This window comes from Amphiura filiformis, chromosome 14, assembly GCF_039555335.1.
Source record: "Amphiura filiformis chromosome 14, Afil_fr2py, whole genome shotgun sequence".
Classification (NCBI taxonomy): Eukaryota; Metazoa; Echinodermata; class Ophiuroidea; order Amphilepidida; family Amphiuridae; genus Amphiura; species Amphiura filiformis.
Genome location: NC_092641.1, coordinates 31716964 through 31742850, shown reverse-complemented (window position 1 = coordinate 31742850; position 25887 = coordinate 31716964). Strand labels below are relative to the sequence as shown.

General features: G+C 34.0%; 1 protein-coding gene across 1 annotated transcript in view; it reads right to left on the bottom strand.

Annotated features, from left to right (window-relative positions):
- The window catches only part of LOC140169362 (cell adhesion molecule DSCAM-like), a 186231-nt gene that overhangs the window by 33807 nt on the left and 126537 nt on the right, over positions 1 to 25887 (bottom strand). The window contains 5 exon segments of the mRNA XM_072192619.1: positions 471 to 767; positions 17138 to 17407; positions 18331 to 18618; positions 19324 to 19470; positions 20396 to 20542. Coding sequence (XP_072048720.1) covers positions 471 to 767; positions 17138 to 17407; positions 18331 to 18618; positions 19324 to 19470; positions 20396 to 20542 — 1149 coding nt within the window.

The following is a 25887-nucleotide window of genomic DNA, read 5'->3' as shown; positions in this document are numbered from 1 at the left end:
GTATTCCAAAAAGAGTGTGAAAATAAAACGAAATATCAGTAGAAGTTATTGCTCTAATCGACTATACTCGGTGCCAGAAGCGGGTAAGTGCAATAGCTGCCATGTGAACATTTGGTAATTTACACACAGTATATTGTACTCATGCACATGACAGTTACATATGGCAACTATTGTATTTGCCCACTTCTGGCACTGATCAGTCGTATAGCTTATTTATAGTTTATCATTGTGGGGAAATTTGCAGTGAAAACTTTTTATCAAAATTGTAAAATAATGATAGAAAACGTTTTATTTCTGCATTTCATATTTTTGGCCATATAGCTTGGTATTTGTCAGTGACTTTAAAGGACCTTTTTCAGATGCCATGAAAGAAAATAGTCCCTCTCTTCCTTCGAGTACTGCCCAGCTCTAATGTGTGATATTTAACCTACAACAGCATAATAGCAAAATATTCCTTTGTATAAACTTACCAATTACATTAATTTTATCTTCATGAAAAGCACTCCCAATTAAACTAGAAGCTTCACATCTGAATACACCGCCATCCAAAGTCCTTAACCCGCTAATATTCAAATAACTCACTACGTCACCATCTTCATTGATGACGTCATTCGTTACGTATCGTTTCATTGGATGAATGAGTATACCATCGCGATACCATTCTACAGTAGGCAGTGGGTTGCCAGCTACTACACAGGAGAGGTGGATTGTGGGTCCTGGTTGTAGGGTGTTGTTGGTGAAATGAGATAAGATGATCGGTTGAGCAGCTGGAAGAGAGAAAAACAAACGATAATTTATTATATATTTAATACAAAAGAAAATCATTTTGTGTTGTGTATTTGGGAAACTTGAGCAAGACTCTAACGACCACAATTTGTAACGTGACATGGCAGGTACAACAATTGTATGAAGCACCGTCAATGAACATGTGATTGTAGCCTTTACTTTGAGTTGAGGATTCTTTAATGACTGCGGTCATTTTATGTTTAACTGGCAACTATTATATAAGTAGTCCTTTTATACAGGGTGTATCAAAATGATTGGTACCCATCAGTGTCCAGTGATTATAGACAAGACTACCACAACAAAACGTAAATCAGGAGCTTCTTTATTTGTAGATGAATGTGATGAAAGGTCATCAAACTATAAATCATTGTCATTTCAAGAGAATAAAATGTTACATATTGTCAATAAACACCAAATCTGATGGGTACCAAACATTTTGATACACCCTGTATTGTATTCTAAATCCTTTCGTACTGTTTGTGATCGTAAAGTAACATGGAAGTATTTCTGTAAGAACTTTAAGAACAAATGCACATTGTGGCAATCATTACAATATCTAAGTCTATCTTTGGTGTAGATTATTTGTCCAGTATAGTTCAAATATCAGTTTGAAAATAAATCAAATACTGGAAGAGGTGAGACCTCTCTACATCTTGGTTCAAAATGATTAGTATCCGTCAGTTTATTCGAAAGTCTGCATCTTCTAACTGGACGTTAAGATCTGTGAATTTTTTATTACCAATCTTACAACGAGCTACAAATTGAATTAAGTGAACACTATTAAAGTATTACATTTGATATGTTGAAGTCTTGACTTACAGACACTAATCATTTTCATACAGCTCGATACTAAAGTACATTTACAATGACGTATACTCAATACACGATACAATAATATTGCTTGGAACAGATAGAAGTTCGACCCACTTAAGACATTTTATCATGCCCTGAAGATAACGTATATACTCAACGTCATCGCCATTCAAAAAAGAACATTTTTGCATTGCATGTACTTATTACTGGACAATCCTTTAGGTATAAGCAATGACAGGTTGCCTGTCTGATCCTTATCATCTAAAGTAATGCAACGAGTTACGTATATAGCACACTGTGTCCATTATCATTCGAATAGATACGATTAAATGACTACATTGGACTTGTAGAAACTATGTCCAGTACATTCCATTAAGAAAGATTGAATTGCCTTTAGAACGGTAAGGTATTGAATGATAGTCTTGCCTTGTCAGTAGGTATGTTATATCCAGAAGCGATACATTATCAGAATCTGAACAAGAATACATCATTGGTATTACTGATAAATATATAGTCCCTACACTTCTCGACATGCTTTTGTCATGTTATGCAATAAAATTGGTAGGAAATTTCTGGGAAGCTCTGTTGCTTTCCAAAGAAATCACTTAAATACATCAGCTCAACAGCTCAGTTTCAACAATTAGGTGCATATCGTATTACATTTTGAATGTTGAATCTTGTAACTTTTCATTAGAAACGTAAGTTCAGCAGCTCAATTTCAACAATTATAAGTGCATATCGTATTACATTTTATAAATTATATGTAGAATCTTGTATTTATTTCCCAGAAACTTACAGGCAATAATCATTTTCATACAGCTTAATACTAAGGTACATTTATAATGACGTATACTCAATACACGATACAATAATATTGCTTGCAGTAGATAGAAGCTCGACCCACTTAAGATATTTTATCATGCCCTAAAGATAACTTATATACTCAACGTCATCGCCATTCAAAGAGAACATTTTTGCATTACATGTACTTATTACTGCACAATCTTTTAGGTAAAAGCAATGACAGGTTGCCTGTCTGATCCTTATCATCTAAAGTAATAAAACGGGTTACTTTTGTAGCACATTTTGTCCATTATCATTCGAATAGGTACGATTAAATGACTACATTGGACTTATCTGATGCACTTGTAGAAACTATGTCCAAGTACATTCCATTAAGAAATGGTTCTGTATACAGATTGAAATGCCTTTAGAAAGGTAAGGTACTGAATGATAGTCTCGTCTAGTCAGTAGGTATGTTATATCCAGAAGCGATACATTAATCAGAAGAATTCATTCTTGGTATCGCTAGTAAACAGATTGTACATACTTTTACGATATTACAGTTGTTACTATTATACTTGAACATTGATGCTATCAAAAGTAATTTGGAATAGAAACACTGCTGTTTCTCAACGAAACAATACAAACAGGCTAGCTACTCGATTACACAATCAGTAATCATGTTTATAAAGGCATCCAAGATTTAGTTTGTAGTTCGATAGAGAATATTTTCGATAGAGAACATTTTCAATTCTTGAATCCTAAAAACAAGAAGTTGGCAACTTAGTGCAAGGAGGCAGTGCGTAGTAATAAAAAAAAGCCTTTACGACCATCCTGCACTCGACTAACTAAATGAGCTTGTTAATGTGCTTTCTATTGATAAAATAAGTATTGGTGTGTTATGTAATTAGTCTTTAATTGTATTGTTGAACAACAATAAAATAACAATCTTGACAAGTATTTTAACTATTTGCATAACTAGTACATACAGTGAGTGGTACTGTTGTTATGACATGCTGTTATTCTGCCGGTTATTCTGTCCTCTGGAGTATAGCCTCCCCTGTTAACAATGTTGTTTATTCCGTTATGAGGATATTCTATTCAGGAGAATATTCTATCATTCTCCCGTGTTTCTCAACAAAATCCCATGTTCACCTGCATGTTCTACGCGCAACTTCACTGGCTGAATATTGCATGTGTAAAACCCAGAAGTGTCAACGGTAATTACAAAAACAACTTATTAATTATTTGCACAGTTATTACGGGAGCCTGTATAAATTTGACCCATTTTAAGATGAGCACTCCATTAATACTCTGTGAATGTCGTTTAAAGTATGCCTTAGACGTCAATACATGTTTTATGAGGTCTATGCAACCGGGTATTGGGATTTCAGACCGAATATCTTGCCCAAATCATTCTGCGATTTTATCCAATAAAAATGAAGAATTGCACTGTGATAAATATAGGGTATAGACGAATCCAACGAGCCAAGTGATGGTCAGAATAATTATATTGAGCCATTACTGGGTCCCATCCGCACCAAACTGGTGTTGTGACTGCCCAATTGGGTGAATAAAAGACGCTTAAAAATTGATCTTTTATGGTATCATTCTGTTGGCTACGTGTATCATGGGTGGTGGAATGCAGTTTAAAATCCCCGCCAAGGCCGCATCATTTCAGGTGAGATGGAACCCAGCAATGTCTGCCATTGATATAGAAATATGTGAAATTGGAATCTATATTATATGCATATGGACTCATTCCATTATTATTACAAGCTACATTAGTTTAAGCAGTAAGCAACTCAATACCTGGCATTCCATAGTATAAATGCAACGGTGGTGTTGTACTATGAGAACAAGATGCATCATCCATAACATAGAACAGAATAACTATACACAAGTTGAATAACTTCATGTTTCCTTAACAAGGTATTTGCACTCTCCAAAGATAAGATGATATATCGCATCCTCAATAATCCAGCAAAATTAAAGTTCTTCCATATGTAAATGGACTATATACCATTATGTACTGCCACACATTGAATTAATATTTCTGCACTCCAAAGTTGCACAATTGCACGAAGGATTTCACCAAAAGGGGTAGCTTTATTCTTTGATATCTTTCAGTTGCTCTTCGTTAATACCACATATCTCCAAGATAAGACTAAGATAAATTATCACTTCCGTCGGAAATTCACCATTAAATCACTGATATCTATTCCATTGGTGCTATATTGGAGGATCTGCGGTAATATTTTCAATCCAAGCAAATAAAAATATCCTCTTAAAAATCCAGCTCCTATATCACCGATATTATCCTTCAAAAGCTCATTCCGTAATGTTTATCATCCCCTTATTTGGCAAAATGTGGATGCAACCTGGTGTGCATCTGCTCTGGTCTAAAGCCCAACACTTAATGCAATAGAATAACAACATTGCCAATATCTAACTATTGATCCCATAATTAAGCACAGCTTTTTACACCAGCCCTTAACTTGCCGCTAAACCAGTGATTGACGGGGCAGAAAATTCAATAACCACCCAAAAGGCTCAACATATCGGGCAATTTCATTTGTCGGTTGCTAATCCTAACACTAGATAGGATTAATATCTACCCAATCCAATTAAACGTTTCATGTTAGTTTCGCCTCTGGCTAAAAATGCGAAACTTCATCGTCTATTTTGTTAACGCCTTACACGTGCCTTCAAAAGGTCTTTGCTTTCTAGTGGCAGACCGTCAGTGTTTCTCATGAATTTTTAGACATTCTACATGAATGTTTGCGGCCATTTCAGAGAATATAAGTAAATCAAGAACTCAGTAATGCTTTTGAATGATCTTCTGGCCAAGTCTTGTGGTGAGGAGCAGCTAATGGACTTAAGAGGAAGTCAAAAGTAGGGTACAAACATCCAAGCCATAGAGTATATTTCCATTTAAATTCTTACTTCAAAAGGTGCCCACAAGAAAACAATAAGTAACCCGATATCGAGAAAAACAGGTTAAGATTTAAATAAAGGGTCAAATTGGGATAGTTTTCTTTATAAACATGACAATGGGTCAGAACGTTTCATTAATATAAAACAATGTTTTAATTGGACTATTGTTACGAGATTTGCAATTATATAGGTATTATATTGCAGTAACAAAATAAAGTGCCTTAACTGTATAAATCTACTTTATACGAATTTCTGACCATCTGGTCTTAGCTATCAGATTATTACGTTTTCGTGCATCACGACATTATTTCTTTTAATAATTATTAGTGTCTTCAAGTTATAGCCATATTTTTGTCACAGTTCATTGCGCCTGTTGTACAGGGTAAATTGGCATCGCCGTCAAAAACAACATGTTAAAATTTGTGTTTATGTTTAAAATGGATAAATGTTCCCATTCAATTCTTATTTTGTCGAAATTTATCAGGATTTTATCCTTAATGGCTTCATGTAACAAATTGTGTTATTTTTACTATTTTGCATCTGTCCACTATAAGAAGAAAAGTGCCTTAAGCTCCCAGAATGTCAAGAAATACGGTAATACAAGCATTTCAAAAGTACATTATGAAAGTTGATGCTCCGGCAATTACCTGCTAACCCCCTTCCCTAGATATTTTCAATATATTCCATTGATATTTCTAAAGTCACCGATCGACTAGTCCCATTTCTTGATTCGACCTGCCACCGCGCATAGGAAGCTTTCTGTATAATGCGGTCGTTACTCTCACAAACTCGAAATATTATTTTCTACTGTTATTTTGGTATAATAGTATTATTAATTTTCTAGCCAAATATGTAGTAACGATAATGTAAAATTCAAGTCTCGTCTAACATTTGCCTATATTTATCGACAATTTGGCCCCTTTTCGCAGATATTAAACATCAACCCATGCCCAATGGTTAAGGATTTTGAGCTAGTTATCGCAAATTGGTTTAGCAATGTATGGAACGGACCAGCTTAAATTTGTTCGATCCAAGTCCTCCTCTCTAAACTCTCCCCTGGCGCTCTCTTTCTTTCCCTAATGTCAATACGTCCTCTAGGGACGACCTTATATTGGACCTAGCCTAAAGGGACGATCTCGTAATAATTCTTCCTTGGTTGGATAGAAATTTTCAAAACCCTAGGGTTTGTTTATAAATAGATTTTTAAGAAGTTTATCATGGCATATGTAGACCAGTTAGCCTGTAGCTTATATAAACACGCAGAAGGATTCAACGGGCTACTCCAGTTAAAATCCATACACCCCCAATGGAAGACATGACCTTAATCTTCCACACAGGGAATGTGAATTTCAAATGGGGTTACCAGAATGGGTGACTCCATTTGAAATCTACACACCCTGTGTGTGAGATTAAGGTCATGTCTTACATAGGGGGTGTATGGATTTCAACTGGAATAGCCCAACTCACCTTTAATTTTCAACGCACGGGTAAATTTTGTCACCACACAAATGTGAACTCATTTTTTGATAATGTGAAGACTATGATGACTATCACAAGAAAAAACATCAGTCGACACTAGGCAAGTTTTCATATATTTCAAAGTATTCCATACATGAAAATGGTAATAATTCTATAACATTTTTAGAAGGTTCTTTTGTTTGTTTATTTGTTGTTGTTATTTTGTTTGTTTTTATTGACATCCATTTAGAACGGATCAATAAATAAATATTTCTGTGCAAAAAGCATTAGGCAATCCTCAGTAAGTTTTGTGTGTTGTAGTGAAGTACAAATGGCTAATGGCTTCAGAACTAGCCATTCGGCCAAGCTGTGTGACAAACACGATAAGCAAAATGCAACCTTCCAAAGTCCAATTGCACTTATAGTAGCTGTTAATTCAGAATGCGTAATGAGAGCAGAAGAATCATTGGGATACTAGTATTCCAGTTGAAATCCTTCCCCCCCCCCCCATGTAAGACGTGACCTTAATCTCCTATACAGGGGTGTATATTTCAAATTGAGTCACGCATTCAGGTACACCCATTTGAAATTCACACTCCCTGTGTGGAAGATCAAGGTCATGCCTTCTATAAGGGGCATATGGATTTCGAATGGATTAGCTCATTTTTACAATCAAAAGCAGTTGATGAAAAGCTTACTCCATTACATATTATGTTGATCTTGTTGCAGGTTATGAAGATCCAATTTCATACTCGATTTCCGAAAGAATGATCAAATCTAGTAGACGTTTAATGCTACTTTTCATTAAAATACATTTTGCAATTGTAGTTCGAGGACACCACTAAAGTAAGCAAGAGCAATTGCAGTATTTCAATCTATGCTCGCATAGAAGGTGTTAATTAAAAGCCCTGAGCTTTTGAAATAGACATAAAAATAGTATTAAGACTTCTAGGTTTAAAATAACAATTTGAAATAATTATTTTTAAGTATATTGACACATTTTCCACACAAATACCATTTTTCTGAAATCAACGACTTGAAGTAATTGTAATAGAGTTATTTATAAATCATAGGTAACATTTCACCAATTGTTATTGGATTATTGCACCCAAAAAGTAAGTCAAGCCGCCCAAGGCGACGGGTAGAAAATGGCATACGTTTGTATTACAGTAGACAGTTCCTATACTTCCACATAACGTCAATCACTACCAAATATTCCAGTCAATGCCATTATTTGTACTTTTGCAACAAATTTAAGCACATTTGAGCAGCAAAGTCATTGACAGGCATGTTACACTTCGATTACATTTCTTGGATTTTAGATCGTTTCTGTTTTTGGTCCGTCTGTTTATACGGTTGATATTTCCCTACACAAATTTGACGTAACTTAACTAATGCGTAAACGATCCTAACCAATTGGGCGTACGTGTCGAAAGATCAAGAAATAAAGCACAAGTTCCTTTAACCTAATCGTGACTATTTTGCATGATTGAAAACCAGAATATCGTGAATATCGCGAAATCAGGATTTGATGTTAAGCATGTCAGTTCTACGTTTTACAGTGGTAATGAGATTCTATGCAATATTTAGCTTTTTCTTGAGATAATTGTCCAAATACTGTTACTAATGAATGATATTAATAATTCCCTTGTCTCGTCTTTTTGCTTCTTGTCATCATGGTCATTTGAAAAAGTATGCCTTTTTATTTTGTTTTTTATTTTGTGACTAGACTACATGTACATTTTGTTTCAAGGTTTAACAAGTTCTTTTTCTTGGCATTATGATGGTCATCTAACATTTCTCTCCACAATATTTATGTCCTTTCTCGGTTAATTGCTTGAAGTTAATGAAAGCAATTAGAATAAATGAAGAAATGATAAATAAATGAGGTTTTTGATCAACGCTATGGAACATTTTTCAGCATTTATGATTGGTTGATATCTTGATATGCTCATTTCAATAGCCAATTATGGTCAAACTTGCATTTGCAAATGATCTTATTTTAATGATCTTATTAAAATAGCTTCTTTGATTGGTTCATAATTGGACACAGTATTCATTTTGGCCAATCGGCAGGTAGTTCTCATGGGGTTAACTCTGCGAACTTCTCATATGCTTATAGTTTTTCATTTTACATGCAGCCGGGTGTGATACCAAACGCTGATTTAATACAGGACAGGAGTCAGTTTTGAGATTCACAGAGTGCAACTGCCAATGTGATCAATATTATCGATAAATGAGAAACTATCCCGTGTTACCACCTGCTTGTATTAGGGTAATAATGCATCGCTCAATCACATTTATTGACTGACTTGTACACTCTGGTCATGACCTGTGTAATTTGAGTGTATGTCCAGATTGATTATTTGGTGAACATCAAAGTTGGGACGAGCATTTGCATTTTCATAATGGAATAATTTGATTATTTGTGGTTTACGTGAACTTGATTTAGTGTTTGGGAATTGGGTACGGCTTGACTGATATGATATTAATTTTTAAACATCTGTTTTGTAGGTAATGAGAAAATCAATTTATAAGTGTATTAGTCATTATCAGCAACTTCCTATTTTAGGCCTATTCATCCTCATCTACTCATCTTCTTCTTCTTCATCATCTTCTTGTCCTTTTTCTTTTCCTTTTTGTACTTCTTTCTCTTTGTTTTGCTTCTTGTCGTTCCCCTGCTCCTTCTTCTGTTTCTTTCTTCTTCTGTTTTCTTCTTCTTCTGTTTTCTTCTTCTTCTGTTTTCTTCTTCTTCTGTTTTCTTCTTCTTCTTCTGTCTTCTTCTTCTTCTTCTTCTTCTTCTGTTTTCTTCTTCTTCTGTCTTCTTCTTCTTCTCCTTCTTCTTCTTCTTCTCCTTCTTCCCATCCTTCTTCTTTCTCCTTCTGCTCTTCTTCTTCTTCTTCTTCGTCTTTTTCTCCTGCTTTTTCTTGTACTTATTCTTCTCCTCCTGCTGCTTCTCTTTCTCCTTCTTGTCCTTCGTCTCCTGCTTCTTCTTTCTTCTTATTTTTCTTCTCTTTTTCTTTTCCTTTTATCATTATCATATACAATCTATGATCTTCTTCTCTCCCCTCCCCCCCCCCTTCCTCCTCCTCCTCCTCTTCTTCTTCTTCTTCTTCTTCTTCTGTTCTTTCGTCTCATATTTCAAGTTTTTATTCTTCTGATTATATAACATGTTCATCAAGGCATGCAAGTTGGTTTGTGATATGGTAAAAAGACGTTGCCGTTGACAGTTTTTGACACATTTCCCCTCATTGTGTAAATACACTTGCAAGTTCTTAAATTCGAATCTAAAATATAACACATACTCATTCATACTTCAATTTATACGTTATGCAAAACCTATAAAACATACGTACTTTCTTGTATAAAGTTCTAAATTCCAAAAGGTCTAATAGACCGTCTATACCATGTGCAAATGTTACATCACATTGCATTGCTAGTACCCTTAGGTAAGTTCATTAAAACGATCAATAGCTCTTTCCTTTCCAATCCATTGAATGGCACATAACATGGTTTGGCGCGCCCTAAACTATTCGATAACATTGCTTCAGTATAGTACCCATGTTAGTCTCCTGGTTAAGAGCCTTGCAACATAGCCTCGCGAGTTACATTAGAAACTTCTTTTCCAATATTTAAATTGATAGATTTTTGCTTATTTTTCTTACGTGTAGCCTACATCCCTGACTACTTCGTATACCCATCAGGGTGGTTTTACGGTTATATTTTGCCATTCCGTATTTCAACATAAACCATGTTCTGATTTCACTTAGATTTAGAAAGTCAAAAGTCACACAAGCAATATAGACATGAATGGTTTTCACTATTGCTAAATTTAGGATTCTAAACAAAATCTGACCAATCTGAGAAAGGAGTTCACTAGTTATATCTTATTCAAGTTTGGAATTATATCTGATTGAAATATCGTCACTAAGCGAGTTAACAGTCAAACAATATATCAGTCAACAATTCAAGATCATTCTATCAACTGTGCGTGCTGTTCTAATGTAAATGGATTGATTCTATTACACAGTAGTTATTTTGTACGTATAGACATGATAGATAGAGAGGCATGTAAGAATGTTGATGATTTCAATCTCTTTCTGTAAACAATTATCACTGAAGGGTAGACTAGGTATTGTTGGTCTAAACAGCCATAACTCAAGAACCAAAAAGCTCACTAGATGCTGTGAACTACCAAATCGCAACAGTTTAAAATAGTTGCTAACCTTAAGCTTATTTTAAAACACATGGATTTAGGGAACACATATGTATCATGATGTGTTCGTGATGCCATTTGCTTAGAATTGAACAGGGCACCTGTCTCATCAAACCACTCTAATACCTCTTTGAGGGTGAAAGAGGTGTCATCGCATTGTGAACAGATAAGATAAAATAGCATAGCTTATGCATGTACCTACGTCTATTATGTAATAAAGTATTTGGGCGCTATGAATTCTGGGAATACATCGAATCCATCCCTGGTTATAACCAGGTTTATAATTCGTCACCACTAAGTAGGTTCTTTGCACACACGGCAGGTATCTTTCTGAGAGCGAGCACTCTCATATTGACGTAATAACGGAGTGATGATTTCTGGCCTCGCACGTAACAACGTAGTAACTGCTTTTTTTACTACCAGGCGATACTCTCTTTTGCTTTGGAGCAGGAAAGACTAAATGTAGTATATGTCGTGTTGTTTATCATGTTTATTGTCCTAATGATTCTAGAAAAATACATCACTAATTTTTTGGAATTAAAAAAAATAGTACCTTTTGCCAAATGAAACGTATAGCTAAATCCTAATCCTCACATGCAAATTGTGCAATTTGAGGGGAAATGATCCAAACACATGCAATTTTTTTTATGTTTTTTTACAATTGTAGTCATAATATTCTAAGACGTGGCACCAGTCTATCCATTCAAAATCTTGAGTATAGGCTACGAGTTAGCCCATAATTTTTATGTTATTTTCGATAGTTGGTTATGACAAAGATTAGAAAATATGTTTTCCAAAAATTAGAATGTATAACTTGAAATTATTATGTGTACAAAATTAATCTTTAGGCTTAGTTTTCACAACATACGAAAAACGCCCTTATTTCCCAAAATTGACCAGAAATTAAAATTTGACCTTCATTGCCAGTAAGAATTTACTAAAGGATTAGGATGTTTCATTTGGCAAAACAGGGTAATATTTTTTTTTATCTCAAAAAATTAGTGCTGTATTTTTCTGGAATGTATTTTGAGAAGACTGGCAATATAAACCTAAAGTCAAAAGGCAGAATTTGCTTTGTGCAAGTTGTATATTTGCAGCTATACTTGGGAAAGCAAGATTTTCGAGAAACGTTTTACATTATGCTGTCTGACTTCTTGCCTGCTCACATTTAAAACAATACATCAATCAATAACTTCGACGAAATATCAATTTGCCTGAACCTATGCGTTGTAAGAACAGGACTGTCTCATGCACATTTACATCCAGTTGATTTTAAACTACAGTTATTTATTCTACATCGCTAAAAAAGATCAATGTGTTATTCGATGTGGTAAAGCTACATTATTTACTCCTTAATGCTCAACGCGCGAGCCATCGGCTTCAACAGAAAAAGTCCCAAGTTCTGAGATATTTTCTCAAAATATTAAGAGCTACCTTTAAGAACCACTGAACCAATACTAGGCTTTTTTGTACTCATTTTAATGCATTTTTCATTCTGATTCCAAATATAGTCATGAAAATGTACAATTCTGACATGAATTTTTAAAAGTTGTCGTCTGCCGTCGTACCCGCATGAAGAGAGTCAATTCATTGTATTGTATTATTTGCATTTCATTGCTTAGTGTTTTTTTTTTCATGTTCTCACTGTTCTGTACTAAGTTTCCTTACATTTGCTATATTACATGACTGAACATGTATAATCGGTATGTATTGTTGTCGTGCTGTGTTTAAGGCGGGTTAGAGGTGAGCATGATTTAGCAACGTTGCATTCACATATTGAGACAAATAAAGTTGACACACAAAAGGAATAGTATGGGTTCTATAAAGGAGATCCAAATGCTTGATAAGGGGTGTCATTTTCACCCCAAGTACATGACCTTTCTAGGGAGGGGTAACACGAACAAAACCTTTGTTCTGATAATTATATTATTGGCCTTAACTCAAGAACCACATGACCTATGAAAAATGTATTGGTTTACTTTGGCTCATATCCTATAAGATCAATGTATTAATATTAAGAGGTACACTGAAGTTGCTTAGTCTGCCTTAATTAATATTACTGAGGACTGGTATGAAGCCATTGACAAAGGTAAATATGTTGGCCTTGTCATGATTGATTTAAAAAAGGCTTTCGATACGGTTAATCATGGAATATTACTCCAGAAGTTGAAAGCTTTTAATGTTCACGAGACAAGCATAAATTGGTTTAATAGTTATCTGACTGGAAGAAGTCATAACACTGTAATTAATGGTAATATGTCTGAGCCAGCAAATAGTGTTTGTGGCATACCTCAAGGTTCCATTTTGGGACCAATGTTGTTCATTATGTATATCAATGATCTACCTCTTTGTACTTCACATGTTAATGTTAGTATGTACGCTGACGACACTGCATTGTATGCTGTTAGTAACAATATTGATGACTTAGTTGACATTATTAATAAAGACTTAGTAAATGTCAGTGATTGGCTTGCATGTAATAAATTAAGTTTGAATGTGTCGAAAACAGAATTCATGTTAATGGGGTCAAGACAACGTCTTGCTGTAGTCAAAGACCACGACATCAATGTCAACATAAATGGTGTTAAACTTCGTCAGGTACACAACTGTAAACATCTTGGTGTCATTGTAGATGATAGTATGACCTGGCATGATCAGGTAAACAACATCAGGAAGAAAGTTCTTTCAGGTCTATACATGCTCAGAAAATGTAAGAATGTATTACCATCAGAAACAATGTCTCTCATTTTTAAAATGGTTATTGCACCTCACATAGACTACTGTGATGTAATATGGTCTACTTGTAATGTTAATGATATGGATATTGTTCAAAAACTCCAGAATAGAGCTGCCAAAATTATCACTGGCGCTAAATGGTCTGATTCTAGTTCAAACGCACTGTCAGTTCTAGGTTGGGATTGTATTAAGCAAAGGTGTGATTATCATGATGTTGTTACAATGTTCAAAATTATGAATAACGACACGGCACCCTATCTAAGTGATCGTTTTAATCTGAGAAATAATGAGAGATATAACCTTCGTGGCTATCGGGCGCTAAGCATTCCTAAACCTAACACAAATTTTAAGAAGAGAAGTCTAAGTTACCGGGGTGCTGTGTCTTGGAATGCGCTAGATGACCATCTAAAAGATGCCCGTAATGTTAAACATCTTAAATACTGCTTTAACCATGTTGATAGTATTATATGAATGTTCTTTATTTATGTGTCATAGAAATTCAATCTAGACTTCTTGCTCCTGTACAATATGATGTTCCTTAAATGTGTATTAGTTTAGTGCAATTTGTAAAATCGCCTTAATTCTGAATTTGATGTAGACTTTTGTCAATGTGGTTTAATTTTCCTATATTGCTGGTGCTCTTCTTTTAATTAATATTTTGTACATTATAATATAGCTTATAACCTATTTTATATTTTAAAAACCGTGTCATTGTGTTATGGATGCATGCTTGTGGATTTAGGATGAAGGTGCGCTATGGGAGTAAGATGTGGGTGCAAGGGGTGTGTGGTTATGTGGGTGTGTGGTATTTATGGGTGTGCTGGAGTTGGGGTGTACTTGGGGTGTGTATAGGCGTTTGTAGTGCGAGTGTGAACTTGGTGAATGTGTAAGTGGTAGTCAGATATATGTTGCAATATAAGGTCTACAACTTTTATTTTATTCTGGTGATTATATTTATCTTCTTGCCTATTTTCTTAGATTTTGATGTCATACTGAAATGAGTTTTACTGGGTTTTAAAAATTTTAAAAATATTATATGTTCTTATGCTTTCATAATTTTGTAATATACTGACTATTGTTTTAATAATGTTTTAATAATTGTACGTACTAATTTATAATTCTGTTACTTTAATGTGTATATGCCACGGACATGTGGAAGAACAATGACTTTTATATTGAACATGTTTTACCGTGAATAAATAAAGATATTATTATTATTATTATTATTATTATTATATTATATTATTATATATATAAATGGTTATGTAAAACTGGAAACTATGGTTCCTGCCATCCCATTCGCCTGAAACATTTAACAACTTGGGGTTGGTGCTATATATGAAGTTGATCAAACATGAAGCTTTAAAACCTTCGTAATGTTTTTGTTGTTCCGCTGTTAGAAGTACATTCTAGTCATGAACGAGAATAGTATAAACAATTTAAAAGATATACTAAAAGGAATTTAGTTTCCTAAAACATTCTAAAATAATGTTATACTATTATCACTGTCGCGAATTTAACAATTAAGGTGACTTTGTTTTCGAAAGAGCTGATAAGGGTTTTTCTTTTCCCTGAAACGTTTCATTAAGTGTGTCTTTCTCAAGTTTTCCTTAGGGCTAAGATATGTCGATTTGTTAAACTTCTTCCTTAATGTGTTCTATGTTAACTGATCATATCAAGCTACCACAGACAGGTATCTGACAGACTACGGCATTATAACACAATAACACGTGTTGAAAGAAAAAAGAAGAAAGCATAAAAGGTCTCAACTGTTTGAAATTTTACCAAAATAAAACGTGAAATGTGAGAAATTTGCAGGATTCACTGCCACTTCTTAGTATACCTTAAAACTGTGAATGGTACACCAAATGACGAGATAATTGAATTATACATTACATCTAAAGATTCCCGCTACATCCAAGTTTTTGTTTTCCGGTCGGTTCCTGTCATCAATTGGCTCATACATTTCAATCAACTGTATTGTTAACTGACAACGACTGATACCCGAAACCATCTTAAACTATCAATTCAAGTAATATAATCTTGAAGACTGCGGAAGAGACTAGTACCTTAACTCGGTAATGTCTCCATGTGGAAACCAAATAGCCTCTTACGTCATCTTGTATGGATTGAGTACCTATGTTGCTACCGCTAATTAGTGCGTAACAGGCTCGCGCGGGGTGTGAGGTCAACACGGTTTCCCAAAAACACGATTGAACGTGACAAGCAAGTAACACTTTAAAAAAAATAAGCTGAAATCAATTCAAATTACAAGTCTTTGAGTAATATGATATATAATGTTGACACTGTTGTCCGAGTTGGTCTCATTGATTTACAAGTAGTAAGAGAGCGATGACCCCTAGCTATATTTACATAAATTACAGTCCTCTTTGCAGCACTTTTAAAATCTGCGCGTCTCGGAAATATTACTAACATCTTCGTCAAGTTTATTCAATCGTTGAAAACCATTCTAGCAGAAGGGTCACAAACATTTTTGCAGAATCTTGATATTCTTGAAAAAGAACAACGAAAAGTTTTCAGCTGTTTTTTGAGATATAATGACATTCTCAGAAGATAATCAGTATCATTTTTATTTATTTTTTATAAAATTTACATTATTATATACAAATTATGCTATTTTAAATATTATTGTTTTAAACATCAACACTATCATAACACAGATTTTACCCCATCACATTGTCTTTTATAATAAACGGTAATATGAAATCAATTAAATATGCTATCTTCAGTAGATAGCAGATGTTATCAATAATGAGGCTTCCTCTATTAGAACTCAGCCTTTGTTGAATACAACATGTGTCATCTCCAGAAGAACTGAACTGTTGTTATTTGTAATTTCTTACTAAGAGCTTAACTGCTTCAAAACAATACAATTTGCTATCTTCAGTAGATAGCAAAAATTTTTAATTAACCAAATTACTTTGTGGCTTCTTTGAAAGCAAATAATTTTTTTTATGAGCAGGATTTCTTAACAAAACACAGAAAAATATCTTCTGAAATAAATGATAGACGTTGTATCAACATTTAAATGAGCTATAGTAAAAAGTACCCTCAGTTGAATATAGCAATATTTAATATCTACAGTAGAAAGCGGGTACTTCCAAAACAATAAAATGTGCTATCTTCAGTAGATAGCAATGAACAAGATCAAGGACAACTTACTTAAAAACAATTTATATATTCAAGAGCAGCCTGCTTTTGAATACTTTAAATGCTAGTGTTCTTTGGTCTTAAATGGTAATGAAAAGGGTATTTCCTTCGTGCAAAATATTGAGTTAGACTCCTTTGGGGAATTAAACAACTTCTGTCTAATTATCTTCCAATACATTTCTGATTCTGTGCAGTTTTACACGAAACATAAACAAAAAAGGGGACACATCAGCTTACCTCCGAGTGAGAGTTGCATCGTCGCTTCTTGCGTGTCCCATGCGTTACTGGCCACGCACTGATACATCCCTTTATCATCTCGTCTCATACCCGCTACCACCATGGTACCATTCGGGTAAACGGTTACACGATTGTCTTTGTCTAATGGCATGGCGTCTTTGTACCACCGGACCGATTCGATTGGGGAGCCTTCAACGGAACAGTTGAATGTGGCGAATGCGCCCACGTCCACGGTACGTTTTTGTGGATAAAAATACACGGAGAGAGGTTCTGCAAAGGAAAAAATGACAGATATAGAACAATGATACTGAGTTCTTAATAATTTTGAGTTGCGACAAATCAGTTCGAGTTCGCTGTGAATTACAGAATCCTCTGAATTCATAAACCGTACACGGGTCTGTGATTTCACATACTTTTCACTTGTTTCAATTTTGGCAGCATTAGGTAGTTATTGAGCTTGTTTGCTTCAAATTCATCTGTGCGAATTAAAATTCTATCTGTGCAATTTTTTAAAGCATAGCAGATCAAAGTGACGCAATAAAGCTGAAATATCCGAAAAACTTTGTTCACTGTTTTTTTTTAAAGATATTGTGTTGTTATATACGGGATGTTTAAACCACAACAATATAAACAACTGCATGTAAGCACCTACCTCTCCAGAGCACCCAATACTATCGTTGTACAAACTCTTTTTTGATTTAACCACTTCGTCTCACTTGCAAGACCATAGCAAGATATCCATAACTAAATAGTTACTTAACATTTCCCGAGTTGTGTAAGGAATAAGGACAATGTTGTCAGGTCCCTAAATGCTGGTTAGCATTATGGTTATGCACTAGAACAAGATACATACTATTCCTTGGCTTAGCTTAACTAAGCTAAGGTTTGAGGTTCAGTTAGTTTCGGGAGGCAAGTTAGTGTAGCCCAGCAAGATTAAGTTGGGTACAAAGGTTATAAGTTAGATCAATTTGTGTTAGATTTGGCTAGGTATAAGCCCAGATTGAATTGGGTATGCTGGTTATAAAAATGCTAGATTAGGTTAAGTTTTGTACGGTTATAAAGGTTAGCCTGAAGTTACATTTAAGTTAATAATCATTAGGTTATGTTAAGTTGAGTTAGCCTAATTGACAAGGTTATGTTAGGTCGGGTTTAGGGATATTATTGCACGTATCGGACCAGTTAAAATTACTTACGTCTGACATTGACATAGCGACTAGCTGTAACTGTCCTCAGTTCATTTTTAGCTTCACACACATAATGTCCACCGTCCTCAATTTGCATAGAATATATAACCAGGTTACCACCACGTAACTCAAATCTCCCATTGGGAGTAATAATTATAGGGAAACCGTCTTTCGTCCATGTGTACATTGGACGTGGGGAGCCACTGGCGACACACGGAAGCTCAAGGGTATCACCGACTATCAGTGAATCATAGTCTGTGGTTGTATCGATGATTTCTGGTGCGGTGTTGACGGGCTCTGAAAATCAAGAAATTATAAATAGATAAAAGATATCAAAAATAATTATATATTCACAAAGTTTTGAAATCGATATGGGGTGCAGAATTTATTAAGAAGAGAGGATTGGTTTGTTTCATAAAAGAAACACGTAGAAACATCAGAAAATATTTTCAGCTTCAGAAGAAAAACCCAGGCTTAATTATATATGTTCATTTTTACCCATTTTATTGTTGATCTTTAAAACATGTTTCCCGTTAAAATTGTAACCATACTACCCATTTTTAAAGAGGAAGCACCAACAGAGCAGTTCTTCTGGGCTGAATCAAACTTCAAGGGATTGAAATGTCCTTGATAATGTTAAGAAAATGTTGCCAAACAAATGACCCTGCCGTGTTATAAACATAGGAATTAGCTAAGTCACATGTAAATTGTCACTGATTAATTTGATAACCAGGCAGGTTTGTTTCACCCCAGAAGAACTGCTCTGGTGGTGCTTCCTCTTGAATGTAAAGCGTTTTCCTTTTAAATTGATACGCAAATTTGATAATCAAATAATTTGTCAAAAATATTAATAGGTTTATTATTTTCATAACTTATCACAAACGTGAGCATCCAAATACCTCAAATGAAGAATATTCACACCCAACTCATATTATAATACAACCTAATTTCAGTCCCGGGGTCTACACTCCCTTACAAAAACTTTTCAAAATTTAAACTCACCTGCTAAAGATAGCCTGGCTGCGTCACTCGCTTTTGTTTCACCCGTTAAAGTATTTTTTGTATAGCACCTATAATAATAGTTAGTATCTCGTTCCCGTGTGTTCCGTATGTGTAGCTCCCCCGAAGGCAAAATACTTAAATCACCACCTGTTATAATTCAGATAAATTTAATTTTAATAATAATTGCGAACAAGCCAAATGAGTCGTTTGTTGGGCAAAATCGGAATTTAGTTTTGAATTTCATTGTATGTGATATTCGCAGAGCTTTATTTCAATGAAAATTCCATCCCAATTGGAGTTAGGGTTCTAAAGTTATGGTCATTAAAGTGTTGCTCAAAACAATAAAATACAAAAAGAAGTTGAATAATATTATTAGCTTATTAGCTATATATCTCAAAATCAACATTTGTGACAATACGAGTTATTTAGCTTGATTATTTCTGCCCTTTCAAGTAAAAACGACGTATCCGCGTTGATGATGTGCTATATATAATAGAATTCGTAAAATGTTATATTTAACCAACTTAGTATTTTATTCACACAGTAACTAACTTACATTACAAACTTCCAAGCTTGCAAAACTTAAATGTTTATGATTAAATTTAAATATTTAAATATGCATTTTATAAAGTATTGCTCATTTTAAAAAATGTGATTCTAAAAACTTAAACACCCATTACATATATGAACCGGGATTAGCCATGGGTTTTCAGCAACCATATTTCAGGGTTCTTCTTATATGATTCGAGCTATCTTCAGAAGATAGCAAAAACATGAATTAGAAGTTATATAAGTTCTATACTAAAATTGCTGCAATACGTATTTTTGATCGTATGTCTTTTGGTTTGTTTAATGTTAATCATGCTATTCAGTATGTATCAAAAATAAAATTCAGAAAGCACGTTTTTTACCTCCTACGATTCGTCTGCGAACCAAATGTGCATCATGCTATCTTCAGTAGATAGCACAATTTAAAAATCAGACATTTATGTATTCTACATTTTATATTATTCGATTTCAATATGTTAATACTGTTAATATGTACGTATTAAATATAATAAAGATAGCTTACCCGTAGTAAGAATTTCATTGGTTCTTCCCCATGACGTCACTATGACGTAATCTTTTACAAATCTAGGCACTTGGCATTTGAATACAGCGGTGTTCCCTCTCATCACCTGGTTATCGTGAACCTGTACAATATAGTTTTGTATTAACACTGAAAAAGAAAACACAAAGAAAACGAAAAGTAGTGTAAAATAGACATTTCAAGTTACTCGTAATTTATATAAATTATGTTAAGGTGGTACTACAGTCCCCCTGACAAAATTCGTGACCAATTTTTCATTTTTCTCAAAAAATAACTACACACTGGTAACACAACTTATGTATATTTATAGGGGCAAGGAATCCAATTATTTCACTGAAATTTTGGTGATTCAAGACAAGTGGTTCATTATATATACACTGAGCTCAAAAAGAAACTTATAATTTTTACAGCTTGTGAATCACAAGGTCATATCTTAAAATACTGTCAATCAAAATGAACCAAAATTACACACAGGATTACCTTAATACTCTATCAAATCACATGTCAGTAACCAAGCAGTTATCCAACTGATAACAGCAAAATGCACTGTCATGGGACAGCTTCCTGACTTCCTCCACTTTCACAGCCCAACATTTGGCACCCAGCACAAAAAAATTGTGAGAATGCACACAAGATCCTTGCACAGATGATAAAACGGTGCTGCTTTCTGCTTTTCATACACTTTTTTCATGACACAGGGCTGGGCTGTGAATGTGGTCCAGGAAGCTGTTCCATGTCAGTGCATTTTGCTGTTGTGTCAGTTGGATAACTGCTTTGTTACTGACATGTGTTAAGAGTAGAGTATTGAAGTAAACCTGTGTGTAATTTTGGTTCAATTTGATAGACAGGATTTCAAGATATGACCTTGTGAAAAATTATAAGTTTCTTTTTGAGCTCAGTTTATATATGTTAAGACATGCGTACCGCTTGTCTTGAACCACTGAAATTCCAGTGTATAGTAACTGGATTCCTTGCCCCTATAATATACAAAACCTTTGTTACCAGTGTGTTATTATTTTCTTTTTAAAAATGCAAAAATAGTCACAAATTTATCAAGGGTTGTAGTACCACCTTAAGGAAGGGCGCAAGAATTCTTATTTGTATACGCTCTTAGCGTTTCAAATAGATACATTCTTCAACATGTCTCAAATGTGTATAAACATTCACCGAAAGCAAATAATAACTTTTAACAAAAAGCTCGTTTTCCACATTGCTATTTCATACAAGACCATAATACATATCCAAAAGTGTTATATCCATAATACAGTGAAATTCGACGTGACATAACATTACTTTTGCTTTTCATTCCTGTTTTGCTCAGAAAGGAAAAACTAAATCCCTCGAGTATATTGTGACAGGTGATGCTTGAGTCTTACAATAAAAGATATGACAAGAAAATAATCAATATTTACATCTATATATTTCTGTTCTGATTCCAAATCTTGAGGAAATAAATATTCTGTAGACAGATCTTGATATTGGCTTATCTACAAACCAGGCTACACCTGCCGATACGTTCAATTTACTACATCTATAAAATACATATTTTTATACTGACATTACTCATGTAGTTAACCTCAAGCCGAGCCTATTGTCAAGTTCAACATTTTATCCTGAAAAATCATAAATTTCGGAAATTTAAATTTTCAAGACCATATATGAAATCAACATGAAAAATGCTTTCAAATGAGTACAAACACGCCTAGTGTTGGTACAGTGGTTCTTGAGAGAAGTTATGTTCAATAGTTTAATGAGCTTGATAATATTCACATATTGCCGTGTTAAAAGGGTTATTGCTGAGGGGTTGGTCGCAACTTAAAACGCTTACTATAAAATATATCTCATCAAAAATGAATTCAGATTTGAGATTTTTTTGGGGAAAGGGAAGGAAATGATCAAAGTTCAAACTTTTGAAATATAGCGTTCATCATCGTCTATGTATACCTGCAGGGCAGACAGAAATCGATCTCAAAGAGTAGTTAAAATTTCACAAAATAAAGCAAATTTTCAATGATTTTAGTTTCGGGTGAATTTCCCAAGTTTACAACCGTGCATGAAATTTAATCATTTTTGGTATAAATGCATACTAAAATCGATAATAATCTACGGAATGACATACTGAAGCAGCGGCGCGATGATTTTTATGGATAGTGAAAGTTTTCTATGTTTTCAGGCTCGCAATCAATGTTTCTCACTACCAGCATGTATGTGAAAGTGTTTTAATTATTGTTTGTTTGTTGGCTTATGTTTGCATTTTTTGTTTGTTTGTGCATCTTGATTGCGTTGCTAATGTTTTTGTTTTATCAGTTTCAGAACAAATATTAATACGACTTCGATTTATGCACAATCGAGAACAAGGACTACATGTGCGCGTCGTGTTCGACGTTGTTTCTTTCTTGTATTTTGCTTTTTTGCTTCGTTGTTTCTTCCTTTTTTTGCATTTTCTTTCATTTCTTATTTATTCATTTAAGAAAACAATCCTTCTCTCTTTTACTTTCTTCGTTTTCTTTATTTTGCTTTCGTTCTACACTGCTTTCATCTTTTCATCGTTCTTCAAACACTGGATCAAAAAACAAAAATTCATGATTCCGTTTATCAATACATAATAAGTTAATAACATGACTTTAAGATTCTCAATCAATCCAACCTTATCAACGTTATATGGAAAATAAAATATGATGTCTGGAAAACCATTCAACGTTGTCCAAAGTTCCTCTATTCATATTTTCATGAGGCATAATTTTTATTTCATAATTAAAATTAGGTATACCAATTAACAATCACTTGAATGCCGGTTTTAAATTTCACACTTATCAAAACATATGAATAAATTTACTTCAAATTAATTTCAATGTGTCTGCATATACGAAGTTCTAAAGTTGGTAAAATAACCAAAAGATAAAATTCAAACCAATATATTTGATATTTCACGAACATAATGAATTCTGCATAAAAATGGCACTCCTACGATAACAAACTTGGGTTCAGCGGGTCTATTGACTTAAATTGACATTTTGTAAAAGTACAAAAGTGAAATTATTAGACATTATAGCTAGCAGATATATTTATCGCAGATCTGAAAACCTCCTTACAAATCTCACGGGCGTAATCATTGTTCAAGCATGACAACATGACATCTCAATCTAATGATATAAAGCCCGCTACAGACTCCAAGAATATTCGATGTAACATGTCTTTGTTAATCTATTCCAATTCTATTTCCAGCACTGTTTACCTTCTAACGAAACATTGATGAAGTAAAATATATTTCTACCACCGGCATTTGACAAAAAATATACGATTTTACGTCATCGAACATTCGTTAGAAAACATTTCTAGAAATAGAATGGGAATTATAGATTAATTAACGAAAACATGTTACATCGAATATTTTTTCTTTCTTTTTCCTTCTTCTTCTTTCTTTTTCTTTTCTTTTTCTTTTTTTTTTTTTTTTTTCAATGTTTATTGATTTTTATCCATTTCTAAAGACAAAAACAAATTAACGTCGCATACTCAGAGTCTGTATGGCCCTAAAGTAAATTTTCTCTTATTAATTTTATGTCAGAATGCCATGCATGAATGACCCGAGGTCCCGCTCGTTTTCTCGTGCTCTAATATTGTGGGACTTTATTCCGTTGAAATAAGATGACAGATGAACTTGTTAAAACACTTCACAAAATGTAATTATCCACTTTATTTACGAGATATTCAAATCTATGCATCAAAGTTTAAAAATAAGCGAAAGAATCCTAATATGCTCTGTAAATGTGACAAACTTTTCTTCATTATTTTAGTAAATTTTGATTCATCGAAATAGCCCAAATATTTTTGCTATTGTGGCCTTTTTAAATGAAAACGATGCAGATTCCAAAGTTGCACTGAAACACCACTGAGCCAGTACAACATACATTCTCTACCAGACTGGTCAACTAGCTAGGATGACCAGTGATGACCAGGCACTCTGTATCAACAAAAGCAGCATTTTCAGTGATTTTTAAGTGCAAGTTTTAAATCGGCATCTTTTCATTTAAATAGTTAGCATGTCAAAAAGATAAAAATTGAGGTATCAAAACTTAAATTTATTGTATGGCTTTTTCCTCTTTGCTATTTCAGTTTTAAAATTTAATGCGTAGATTTTGAGTTATTGTAAATGTGGCATAAATATGGGGTAAATAATTTTTTTGTGATGTGTTAATATAGTTCTTGATTAATATAACTGTCTCAATGAGGAGAACGTGACTTTACAACAGAAAGGGGAGGAATCCGTGATGTCATGAAGTCGTTATGGTCCAAATGGCTCCACATTAGCTTGGGAAGAACAAGTTAATTAATTTTATTTTTGGTTTAATCTATACCTACTTTTATTTTTAAATTTCGTTTAAAAGTATTAAAATACATAACGCTAATATGAGGGAATGTGAAAGTTATCTTCAAACCATGCAAAATTGGCTATTCCATTTAAAATCCACACTACCCCTGTGGAAGATTTTGGAAATATCTTCCACAGGGGGAGTATGAATTTCAAATGGAATTAGCACATTAACCGATTCTTTTTGGAACTCAAACTCCTTCTGTGACAGATTCAGGTTAAATCTTTCTCAGAGGATGATGAAATTCAAATGGAACTGCCTAATATGTTCATTCTATTTGAAATTCATACTCCCCATGTGGAAGATATTTCCAAAATCTTCCACAGAGGTAGTGTGGATTTTAAATGGATTAACCCGATCATCAGTGACTGAAGAAAACATTATAAAACTGAAGTCTCATATACATTAAAATATACATGAAATATATAGTCAAAATATTGGTGCTGAATTTCATCGAGGATATGACCATAATTGCACAAGAGATTGGCTGATTATTGGGCTATTCCCGTTGAAATCCACACACCCCTTATGGAAGACATGACCTTAATCTTCCACACAGGGAGTGTGAATTTCAAACGGGGTTACCTGAATGGGTGACTCCATTTGAAATCAACACCCCCTGCGTTGGAAATTAAGAGTTTTAACATTAAAATGTCTTCCATAGGGGGTGTGTGGATTTTAACTAGAATAACCGATCATTCAAAAATGGTCTAGCATAAAAATGATATTAGCAAGATTATTTACTCTGAACCGTCATCTGCTGTAAATGATGAAAAGGTGATTTTAATGAATATTTTCAGATTATACTTGCATAATGCCAAAAAATAAAAACCCACAAAAACCCACAAAAACCAATATTGCATAAAATATGGAAGGAAATGAGGGCCACCGGCAAAGATTAAGACAATTAAGAAACAAATAGGATTACATTCGTGGATGATGGGAAAATCAATTTGACAAAATCTGGATTTATCTCGCCATATTCGTGGATAGGGCGATAGTTCTATTAAATCGTCAATTTTGGGTTAAAGAGACACTTATATACTTTTCAAACTATGTATTTTAACAATATTATACATATAGGTCACGTTTGAATTGAGCTAA